The 12,758-nt window shown below is 39.3% G+C and overlaps 1 protein-coding gene across 1 annotated transcript in view; it reads left to right on the top strand.

Moving 5' to 3' along the window:
- Prex2 (phosphatidylinositol-3,4,5-trisphosphate dependent Rac exchange factor 2) overlaps window positions 1–12,758 on the top strand; it is a 275,997-nt gene that overhangs the window by 252,256 nt on the left and 10,983 nt on the right. The window contains exon 38 of the mRNA XM_027398845.2: window positions 12,202–12,304. Coding sequence (XP_027254646.1) covers window positions 12,202–12,304 — 103 coding nt within the window. The remainder of the gene's footprint in view (window positions 1–12,201; window positions 12,305–12,758) is intronic.

The raw sequence follows: 12,758 nt of genomic DNA, 5'->3' as shown, positions 1-12,758 counted from the left end.
GATAAGCAGTTACAAAAGTCTTTCCCAAGTAACACCAACTTACATTTTCAAGAGCCACTTTGAACTTGTGAAGGACTCTTTCTTAGTATATTTTATTTTGTCATTAACATGACATCAAAGGACAAGTTGACAAATAGGCTCAGATTAGGTAATGTAGACACTTATGAAAATAGAACATTCAAGGTAACCTGACTTAGGTCATCATAGGGTCTCAAGAGGCAGGCAGCAGAACTTTATCTGTTCTAATTCATAAAGATATAAAATTATGTCACAGTACACAGTCTACTCTGGGGGTTTCCATGTGGGGGTGAGAGTCTATGTGTGGGACAAAAAATAATAAGTACCTCCATCAGCAAATAAAAGTTTTAATTGTATCCATTTATATCTTGTGCAGAAAATATTTATAATAACAAGATTTAGGAAGATGTTTGAATTTTAAATCACTAAAAGATGGCCAAATGAAACATTCACTCCTAGGGAGAAGAAGCTTCACAATTCTCTAATCTACATCCTTCCATAAAGAGGCTCTAAAAGGCAGTATACTGCTAAAAAGATTGGTAGTGCTGCCTTTTCATAACTCAGGTGTTAATTTGTCTCATGAGTTCTCACCCTAAAAAGTAATTTAAATATTACAGAATTTTCCAATAAGCAAAGAAGCCCAGAAATTTCTGCTGATCTGGTAACCAGACAAATAGCACTGGTGTATGTATTCTCTAAAAGTAATAGAGGAAATTAGATGTTCCAAACATGATAGTAGTTTCAGTCTTTCATAAAAAGTAAAGAATAAAGGAAGCAGTTGCTTTCCTTATAAACTCGTTCACATCTGCAAGTGATGCCATTGTCTTAGCACCAAGACAGCCTTTACTTGGTACAAATCTTGATCAATTAATGCATGACTTTATTTTATTTTATTTTGAGATGTCTGTTGTTTTCTTAAAATTCGATGATAACAAAGTTTAATACAACACAGGGGTTCTGAGAGTTACATCTTATTGCAAGGGTCTAGTTGTGATATTGGCCAAACAGGCCTTAAATATAGTATATGTAAAGTGAGTGATTCACATAACTGCTTTTCATTGTTAAAGTATTTTATGTCCAGCATTTGCACATGAGTTCTGGAGTCTAAAGATGGGAGAGCCTGCAGTTCTGACATACCAAGGCTGTTGAGAGGCATCTCACCTCTCAGGAGAAAGCAGGTTTTTGCCTTCTTGATATTTTGGAACTGCAGCTAGCTAGTTAAATCTCCTCAACTACAGCCACAAATGCCATTGTCTCCAGAATCCTCACAGCCACAGCTGGAGCAGCCCAACCATGTCAGTCAAAGGCCAAAGCACCTGGGTATTTCAGTAAAGAGAGCTAGGTCCTGTGCACTATGAAAAATGAATGCAATGACTCAAAGTAAATGCAGCTTTTCTAGATTGCTGGCATGTGTAATTCAGTCAGGCTGACATCCCAAATCAGCCACCACAGTGGGGAGCTGATGACTGCCTCTGACCACTTTGGAAGGATACAGAGTCAGGACCTCCCTCATGAAGAGAGACATACATTTTTAGGGGATTGTGCAGGAGATGCTGAATTAACTTGTTACGTGCTGATTTTCTGTATCCTGTGGTACTGTCACAGGTAACAAGACTGAAAATACCAGATAAGGTGCACTGCACACTAGCTATTGTAAAACAGAGATGAAACTGGTTAGAAAAGAGAGAAAGAGGAGGCTCCATAGAGTTATATTTTGGTCTGGGTTAAAACATTTTCTGTTAGGAACAAGACAGAGATAATCCAGGAGAAGAACTGGTAAGAAAAGAATAATTGCCTGTCCCCTGTAGGAGCTGAGGCAAGAAGACAGGTCACCTGTAGTTACAGAAGCTTGCTGATAACTCCTGGTATCCCACCTTTCCCACCTGCATACACCCATTGGACACCTGAGGCACAAACACTGCAGAAGCCAACTAGAATGTGTGGATACACAGTGACCAAGGTGTAATCAGTAACTTAGATGGACTTAGGGAGAAATCAACTGCAGTTCAATGTTAAAGAGCCATAGCTGGATGCTGCCTTACATATTGATGGCATCAGGAAACCTATGGAGAATGAGGACAGAAGTGAGATGGCAAATCAAAGAACACAGGACCAGACAGTGGTACTGAAGAACTGCAGTGGTACCTAAGATAGATAGCAGTGTATTCAGTCAAACCCTCAAGGCAAACAGATAAAATGCATAGGTGAGAGAACCCAGGCCCAGAAGTATACAGTGTAGCAACCCAGTGGCAGCAGTGGCCCACACCTTTGATCCCAGAACTCAGGAGGCAGAGGCAGCAGGATCTCTGAGTTCAAGGCCATCCTGGTCTACAGAGTGAGACAGCCAGGGCTATACAGAAACCCTGTCTCGAAAAAACACACAAAGCTGAAACAAAACAGGAAGATGACACAGAGAATTTCACGTTGCCTAGCTGGAAGTTGTAATAGAAGGTGTCATTATATTTAATGAGAATTTCATGGTTAATTCTGTGTACAATGTTGGAAACATGCCCCCTTAAACTCCATTGCTTTTTTGGTCCTAAGATGGGTAGAATAGGAGTGGAGCATTCAATTTAGCTCTGCTGTCAGGGTCTCTTCCGAGCTGGTGCTCATCACTTCTACACCTGCTTCTTTGTTTTCCAAGGGCTGCACTCTGCCTGCCCTGTCTTTGCTCATCCATTAACCTTTCAGCTCTCTGATGATCAAATCTAGACATCACCAGAAGATTTCACCAGGGCTGTCTGTTTGACAAAGGCCAAGTGGTAATGTTGAAAATCCCGGTAGATACCCAGAGGCAGGCTTGGAAAAAAGCATTGCCCCAATTTGAGTTCGTTTTGGACTTTTTTTTTACCACACACACACACAAAAATGTTCTGTGTGCTTCATTAAGAAAAGGGATTCTGTTACATAGGTACTGGCTTTCCAAAATCCCCATTAACTTGTGGCAATTTTATCAAGCTTTTCATCTGTCACGGAAGCACTTCCAGGGGCGACTGGGGTGAGAAAGATCAGTAGGTCAGCATCTGGTCCTTCCATATTAATTTTGCAGAGGTTCTGACTGAAGACAACCACAACAGCCACTTGGGGATTGATCTGTGTTTAACATAACTGCTTCTGCCCCCAGATGTACAATATCCCCCAGTGTAAGGTAATGAAAGGAAGGAGAAAAAAAAAAAAAAGAAAGAGCCCCACAACAAAAACAAATTGCTTTCTTTAATCAGGTGCTTGGCTCTGCTTGTCAGGAGACTTTGCAAAGCAATGTTCTGTGCGCCACAGTTTAATACAATTAGAGGCTAAAAATGAGCATGAGCCATGCAGGAATGGTGTGCTTTGCACAAAACAGTGCATTTCATACAGCACAGTACAATTCCCTGGTGGAAAGGAACATATCACCAGTTTCTTCTCACTCTTTGATTGCCTTATAGTCACTACACCCTGAGTGTGCTTCAGAACTTGTTCCCTTCTAATCACGGGCACAAATTTAGTACGACAAGGTCTACATCCATCCAGAAGCAATCTGAGCTTCCTGGATTCATCTCTCCCAAAACAGTGCAAATAAAATACAAATGCCAAGCCTGAGATTGTGGATGTTGAGTTATGGATGGTGGGAGCTCAAATTCTCTAAAGGCATTCGCTATGTGATATGAATTTCATGTAGCAAAAAGAGTCTTGGGTTTTGAATAGGAAAATAGTTGGATCTTGTTCCTAACGTGCTATTAAAGTAAGTAAATGATTGTGTGACCTGATCTCTTAGAGCCTCATGGATGAGGCGGCAGTCATGACTTCTTTGTTACAGTGGGAGTGTGAACACTAAGTGAACAGCGTACATGAATACCACCGAACTGGCAGAGGACCTAGTAACTGTAGTCAATCTGGAGGCTCCAAAGGGACCTGTGGTTTTGATAGTAAATCCATCCATCTCTTCATTGCAGAGTAATATGAAACGCATCTGGCTGTTTTTTTGTTTGCTTGCTTGTTTTATTGTTTTTTCATTTTTTTAGGGTCCTGGAAATAGACCCAGGTCCTCATTCGTGCTGGCCAAGCACTGTACACTGAGCTGTACCCAAAACCCACATAACACAGCTGCATAAAATTACTGTGTCAACCTACCAAAATAGAGAGAATCTGCAGGGACTATCAGAAACACAGCAAGGGTTCATCATAGGCAAATAGGGGGTGGTATCCTAAGAAACAGAGAACACAAAATGCCATACCTTGTTAGTGCTTATTTTTAGAACCTCCCTTGATGCCTCAGAGAAAGTCACTCAAAACAACAAAAGAGTTCCCCCTGGAATTCAAGCAGAGGAAGTTTTCATTCCTAGAAAGAACAACTGTTAGAATAAAGACAAAAGTTTAGGGTATGCATAGAGGCAGGTGTTAACCTTTGTTCCCCCATTGATAATATAAAAGGCTCTTTGTAGAACTGTACTGTGTAGCTCTGAGGGAGACTGGGAGTCCCACCTTCTCTGCACTTAGTCTTAACAAGGGAGCCACCCTGGGAAGCTGAACTGCAGTAGTTTATATTGGGATGGGAGAAGAATAGCCAAAGGGTAAGGTTTTTAAGTGAAGTGACTCAAAACTGAGTAAGTAGAGGTCACAGCTTTCTGTGGCAGCTGTATTTTAGCCCATGAGATTTATTCAAGGCAAACTTTCCCAGGAATATTAATGTAAAACTAATTACTCAATATACTTTAATATTTATGTCCCAAGTAGAAATAAAATTCACCCAGAAATGTTAACAAGCAGATAGATGTAGGGGGAACAGAGTTTGGATCCGGAGAAAAAGAAATTAAGCCAAGTTTTTCATGCACATGCTACAAGTGAACTAGTTATTGATTTTGCCAATATCTATTGTTCTTTTAATGCATGAGTCATATTTCTGAATAGATTTAATGAGTGGACCCTTCTTAAAAAGAGATGCCAGATCCCAACTCTAAACGAAATGAATATTTTAGGAGTATATTCATACATTAAAAAGTGTGTACTGAATGCTCTCTGAGTACCAGGAAGCAGACTATGATCTAGAAAGCCTGTAGTCAACACAAATACCAGTGTAGTGTACTGGTGACGGTGCAGTGGTCACATTAATGAAACTTGATAATTATTGAGACTATACTATTTACTATATGCCCTATTATAAGTAGTGGGTTACTTTATGCAATCCCTCCCAAAAAATTCTGTGGAAAAGATAGAATTTAAAGAGATTAAATAACTTGTTCAAGGTCACAGAACTATCAGCAAAGCCAGAATCCTACTCCGTGTCTGTATTCTTAAATGTACATTCTCCAGATAAATAGGATATAGAATGTGACTTAACCCAGATCCCACTGAGAACATATGAGGGGCAGTTTGTACAAACTAGGGACCTAGTGACCACAGAGAATGTAGGTGGTACAGTTGAGGCATGTAGCAGTTAGCAGGAAGCAAGACAGTATTGTGAAGACATTATACCTCATCTGAAGATCCAAAAACCTAAACCATTCCAGTAATTGCATTTTTATTTGCACTGTAAGAAGACCACCCTTTCAGTGGAAGAAACCAATGAAAAGAGGCCAAGCAGGAGGATCAGGGTGAGGTGGTACCACTGTAAAAGAGAGATAGCATTAACAGTACAGCTAGAGAGGGGGAGTTTGAGAGTTAGTTAAAAACAGGAAATGAATAGGAAGCAATGTTCCTTAGTAGATGCAGTAATCCATTGCACAAACATGCATTTACCTCCTGCAAATGGACACGGTAAACTCAATAATGTGGGAATCATAATAATACACCACTTTTAATGCAACTATAAGAAGTCATCATAATTATTAGACAATCACTTTTGGGAAGTTGTAGCATTCACTCCAGGGTGGGCTTATGAAAATGGCAGGATTTGGATCACATGTTAAAAGTCCTTATACCTCATGTCTTTAATAAATTAATTCTCGTGCCTCCTTTTTCTTCTTTCTCAATCAGTTGGTGAATCTCTACCATATGTGTTTCATGGATTTCTTTTTTTTAGAGTCAGAAGAAATATGATCGTACTAATAATCATTCAGGAGGAGATTCAGAAGTAAACACAGGCACTTGCACCTTGCTAACCAGATCTTTACTTTAAATATCATTAAAACTAATGGGTCAGAAGTACATGTGATGTTCTGGAGTGTGTGAAATCAGGTGATCAGCAATGTCTCACATCTGTTTTAAGTAGAACCTGTGTGTCTCCTAGAGCAGTTCATGTTCTAGTGCATTGCACCCCATCATTCTCTCCGGATTGAAATAGGAGTTGGCCATTCTTTTTCACAATTTAAGGTTACCGCTGCTTAAGAAAGCTGCAACAAGAACCCAGGCATTTAGCTTCCTCATAATGTATTCCCAATATACACTCGAATAAAGTTACCCAGCTTTTCATTAAAGGAGAAATAACCAAATGGGGGGGGGTGATTTTATTTTCTAAGTTCTAAATCTGTAAGATTCTAAATATAAATCAAAAGCCATATAAGACATATTTATGTGAAGAGCTTTTATCAAAATAACAGTTTCTCCGGGGTGTCCTTTTCAGACTGTGTAAGGTGCTGCACCCCTGGGGAATTTTCTTTCCCTTGTCTCCAGGAGTGAAGTCAGCACCAGAGCTGAGAAGGATAGTAAAAAGAAACTCAGTCTGTGATCATGACATAGATGTCTACCTCCAGGCAAAGCTCATGGATTTCAAATTAACATGATGATATTCTTTTGTATTCAACTACCTCAAATTAAGCAAGTGAGTACATGTGAGCATCAGGCTTAGCCAGTTTACACAGGGTGTTTGTTAGGGGCGGTCACATCTCCAAGCAACCATGTTCACAATCAAGACTGTTGTTCAACACCTCCTCTTAAACTCAGAAGGTTCTGTCACAAACATGTAGAGTTCAGATGTCTATTTACCAAATACTCCAATTTTTTTACATCAATAATCATCTAAACAGCATTTAATGAGATCATATTTATCCAAGTGATGTAATTTTATAATTAAATTAATTAAAAAAACATTGTTCAAGTTACCTTAGAATCATCAATTCTCATCTATAATCTCAGTGATGATCGATGTTTTAAGCATAGATTTTAGATCTGAGTAACGTGACACAGAAAGGTTTTGAACTAGCCTTCAATGTCACTCATGATTTTTCTAATGTGGGAGAATAAATTCAAAGAACCTCTTCTTAAGAGTTGCATTTTCTGTGTTTGCTTACTAAAAAATATTTTAGATGAACATATGCATGATACTATTTTATGATAAACTGTGGCTAAAATCTAGAGATATTTATCATCAATCTAGTCTTCATGTGTTAAATTTGTTGTGTTGAGTTATAGCCAGGATCTGAATCAATCAACTCTCTCTCTCTCTCTCTCTCTCTCTCTCTCTCTCTCTCTCTCTCTCTCATATACACTCACAGACACCAAAAGTTTTTAATACTGGCCATAAGAGACAGCACAAAAATGGTTAACTCTAAGCAAAAATCACCTCTGCCCCTGTGTAAGCTGACAGCAAAACAAAACAAAACAAAAACAAACAAACAAACAAACAAAAACCAGGTACAGCAACCAGCACTCACACTGCTTCTCACATTAATCTTATTCTGACTCCTGCATCATCCTTGTGGTCCAGAGGAGGTGCAACATCTCCCCCAGTATTTAGTTGAAAAGATCTGCCCCTGAGAGATTTGTGCACTACAATTTAAATCAACATTAAATGAGTCAATAGACCTTGGAAGGTTTAAAGATGTAATTAGAATTTAAGCTGATTCTTTGTCTGTGATTATTGTAAATGACCAAATATGCAGAAGGCCCTGAGGCTGTTATTTGAAGGCCTAATTTATTATAGGAGTATCATAAAGCATCTTAAATAGAAGGTATATTGTAAAAGCTGCTCTGTGGAAGACTGAATGTCTAAAAACCTGAACTTAGGATGTAGTAGATAGGAGTTAGTCCAGGGATGAAATACAGCATTTTACATATAAGCAATTTTGAGAATCTAAGCTTTTCCTCATCAGTGAGACTAAGTCGAAGGCCCAGCATGTCATCTTATCATGTGGTCACAGTGAGAGGTAGAAGACTGTTCTTGCTAGAACGGTGGAGATGTTAGGGTCTAAAGTGGTTAAGTGCCTTCTTTAAGATAAATAAGTAGACAAAAAGGAAATGAAAGTTAATATTTATCAAATGTCACAACAAGAACAAGTCACAGTGGCAAATGCTAATAAATATAAGCCTATAGTTTAAGCCTTACAAAATTTGGAATATGATATTATTGTGTGACCCAGTTCTGTCCTTTTGTCCCACAATCTTTATGGCACTGCCTTTGACTGCCTAGCAAATTCTGATAATTTTGTGATATAATTTTTCTATGAAGAGAATAGAAAATTGGTTCTAGCTTCTAGCATGACTGATCTAATTTGAGTTACTGAGAGCTCAGGAAAGCATTTCAGTAGCAAAAATGTATTATTGCTAATGGATTGTTCACTTTTTGGCTGTTAATCTAAAACTTTATGAAAATCTTAACACACGGACTGAGGCATGTCATTTTGAAAGTTATCTCACAGATAGCTTCTAGCTTTGTTCATTTCCAGCTTGCTTCCTTGGACTACACACACTTCCAGCCAAAAGGAGTAGGATATGGGGGCAATGCACCCCAGCCTCTGCTCCTGCACCTGCTTTTCAACAGGGGATGACTTTGTGCAATGTGCAAGCAGGGAAGAATGCTCTGGAAACCATTTCTGTACCAGAACACTGAAATACCCTAACTCCATGTGGAAGCAACTATGAATCATATAAATAATCTCAGTCAAGCTATCCTGAATGCATCCTAACTCAGCTTCTGCTAGCTCAGTTCCAGAAATAAGCAGCAGTGATTATAAGTCTACACAAGAATATACATTATGAATGAAGAAGTTGGGAAGAGAAGAAAACAACAGTTGGAACCTTTTGCAGTTAACACATTTTACTTCATGAATTTGACTTTCTTAACTTAAAAGTTTCATTTCAAGCAAGCAGTCCCAAAAGTGAAATTTTTGAACTTGGAACCAAATTTGGTTCTGCTGGCCACTAATGGCACGTGGTGCAAAGTGGACGTGTGAAAGTGGCCCAGAATGGATGCATGAAAGTAACTCTTCTGTGTTAGGTACTGAGAAGATGCTCAGTGGGTAAAGGTACTGTTGTGTGAGCATGAGGACTCAAGTTCAACCCCCAGAACACACAGAACACTCTGGCTGTTGTAGGAAGTAGAGACAGGTGGGTCATTCATGGTGCCAGCCAGTTACCATACCCTAAGTGATCTCCATGTCCCAGAAAGAGAACTGATTTGGAAAAACAAAACAAAACAAAACAAAACAAAACAAAACAAAACAAAAAAACCAACAACAAACCAAGGCTCTTGAGAATCAACAATTAAGATTTACTTTTAGCCTTCACATGAATGTGCAAACATGCTGTCTCGCACCTTACACAAACACTCCCAGAACAAACTATCCTTCAAAGTCAATCGGACCCATGAGCTGTAGTTTATCATTCCAAGTGTATATGAAATAGGAATAAGTTGGTTCTAGTTTCAGTGTGAGATGTCTGGCAATGAGTTAGTCATAAGCACGGATGCATTATCCTGTTTTTTGTTCTGGGGAGAACTAGCAATTCCCCTGTGACTCACCACCACACCAGGTATATATTCTCACAGGTGCAAGGCAGCATCTGAATCTGAAATATCTTATTACTGAGGTTGTACAGGAGCTTTCTTTACTCTACTTATCTGCCTTTTATGGAATATTCACACATACCCTCTGATATTGGTAATTTTCTTTCAAGTTGCACATTTATATCATACAATAGAAACGTTAAATTACTTTCATGTCACCCAAAGGAAAAAAAGTAAGCCTAGTTAAGTTTTTTTGTTTGTTTGTTTGTTTTCTTTCTTTCTTTTTTTAATTGCAACTAGAAGGAGCTACAAATTTGAAGGCCCATATTTTTCTAAGATGATGCAAAAGTATAGATGTTTTAAAATTTGTTCATTATTTGAAGCAGAAATTACTCTAGAAGGGAGATAGTGTAGTCAGGCAAGCAACTTCCTGCTTACTCAGTAGGATTTTCTCAGCTCCTGGCCTCTCAGATGCCCTTTCTTTTGCTTATCTGAGGTTTGAGGCTCAGCCCTCCTACTAATCAAAGCACTTGTAAAATCAAATGGTGTCTTGTAAAACCCGACAGTGGGTACTTATGCCTTTATTCACTAGGGGAAAGCCACATGCCACTTTTAGGGGTCAGAGTCTTTCAGATGCAAGAAATAAACTTCTGGATTTTACCACCTGACATTCGATTGAAAGAGCTGAGAGAAGAGAAAGAGTGATGAGGCAAATAATGACCTGTCACCCACAGAGCTGGGAGCTAGATGCTCGGCTCTCCTGCATATGCTTCTTGTAGGAAGCCTGGAAATATGAGCCCTGATGAGCCTGGCAGCCTGAATTGCAAGCAGGCAGTATTCCCAATGTTTGCATGGTGGTTTCTTTGAAAGAAAAATGTCCTTTTAAATTTTAGTTAATACTATGACTTCATTAAAATATAAACAGCGTTCTTTTTGATTGGCTGGGGAAAGGAAACATACATACCCATCTGAAGGTCAATTTTTCTTTAAGTGAAATGGTAGATGTTATTCTAAACAGGGGCTGCTTAGGCAGATGTGATATCTCATGTCTTTGATCCCAGCACTTAGGAGGATAAGCAAGAGGATTGATGTGAGTTCTAGACCAGCCTGGGCTACATAGTGGGTAGCACTAAGACAGCCAGTGTTAAATGAGACTCTATCTTGCAAAATGGGGGGTGTGGTGAGGAAGGGAAGGAGAAACAGACAAAAGAGATAAGGAACACTTGAGTACCCCCTGTTTGACTGTATATTATTGGCTACATTGATGGCCCAGTTGAACTAAAATCTTTTCAAGTCTCTGGAGGGCAATTTCCTGCTGTGTTGCTATGTACAGTTTGTAAAATGAGGCATAAGTCAGTGTAAAATGATTCAGAAGGTTGATAACAGAAACCCCTTGCTGTGTCTGTGTTTGAAGGCAAGAGAAGAGGCAAGCCATGCTTTATCAGGAAAGTACAGGTATGTCTCAGGATTAGAAAATGAAATTTTATACTTCTTGAGCTTCATTCAGCCAGTGTAATGAGCATTATTGATTAAATTGTTAGGGTCAACAGATTTAAAATTGGAACAGAGGATACCTTACTGAGGACAAAAAAGGTCTGTTGAGGAAGCAGGCAATTAAATGATATTGATTTTCTTTTTACATGAAGCATCAGACACAATGTTTGTCCTTTGTTAGCCTACTGGCACATGTCCAACAGTGCATGAAACAGTTTGGATTGACTTAGACACTAAATACTTGTGAACATTGTGTCCACCTGGAAGCTAATCATGTAACTTCACACCATTGGCATGTGAGCATTCCAGAGGAATTCTCAGCAGTGGTTATGAGGAGGTAACTTCTCAAGTTGTTTATTAGGCACAGCAGCTCGGCCTACTCCTCCTTAGAGTGATGTGTAATCTTATAGCCCCACCTTGGCAGGGTTTTGTTCATATCATAAAATCTACCAAATGTATTGGAATTCTGTGACAGTCTCATAACTCAGGATGAGTCCGACTTCTCCATATATGAGCACCTGCATTGTTACTTGATGTTTCTTACTGTCCTTAGTGGAGGAAAGTTCTGGACAGATATAAAAATTCCCAGCCACGTGATCCCATCCCTGAAGAGGCTAAGATGGGGCAGTCATGAGTTTGAAGTCACTATGTGCTAAGTCATGAGACTGTGTCTCTAGAAACCAAACTCAAAATCTGCTAACTGCCAATATATAGAAGTAGATAAATGTAAAACTACTTCTTCTATATTTTATGCATTATTAATAAAAATATCATAAAATTTGTTAATAATATGGTTATCCAATTCACTCTTGTAAGTTCTTTTATACACAGTTCATAATAGGTTTATTTTAAACTTAAATTCTTTAACATATATCGCCAGTAATATATGTGCCTCTGTGGCCTCTTTTTAAACAGGAATTCCATGTAGAGGAGTCAATATTGGATTCTGAGCAGCTTTGAGGTTGGCTGGTTTCTGATGACATTGATAGCTCCAGTTGTTCTAGGAATGGTTCAGTGGTTGTGACTGTGACGTATATTACCTTGGCCCACAGGTGCACCCTGAGTGTGACACTGGAGCAGGCCATCATTCTAGCCAGAAGCCATGGGCTGCCTCCTCGATACATTATGCAGGCCACCGATGTGATGAGAAAGCAGGTAAGTCCCTGTCTCCTTTTCCAAGACCTTGTTTGTCTTTGTTCATTCATTGGGTGTCTTATGAGTGACTGTGCATGATGGATACTTTTCTATGCATGGGACTCTGGGTAAGCCATGGATGGGAAGCATGTCCAATGAGAAAATAGTACTGGGGAAAAGGATCTCTGTGCTGTGTGACCAAGAAGCAAAAGGGAAATGGTCATACAAAACAAGAGTAGACTGGCCTTTTAGCAGTAACAAATTAAAGGATGTATGGCACTTCTGGAAGTTGTAGGCAATTTAATGATCCTGGGAAGTAGATTAGGAAGGGACAGAGGAGAAGGAGGAGGAGGAGGAGGAGGAGGAGGAGGGAGGAGGAGGAGGAGGAGGAAGAAGAAGAAGAAGAAGAAGAAGAAGAAGAAGAAGAAGAAGAAGAAGAAGAAGGAAAGAAGAAGGAGGAAGAAGGAGGAGGAGG

The sequence above is a fragment of the Cricetulus griseus genome, chromosome 2 (assembly GCF_003668045.3).
Source record: "Cricetulus griseus strain 17A/GY chromosome 2, alternate assembly CriGri-PICRH-1.0, whole genome shotgun sequence".
Taxonomy (NCBI): Eukaryota; Metazoa; Chordata; class Mammalia; order Rodentia; family Cricetidae; genus Cricetulus; species Cricetulus griseus.
The sequence above is the reverse complement of the archived record's forward strand: the minus strand, read 5'-3'. Positions and strand labels throughout refer to the sequence as shown.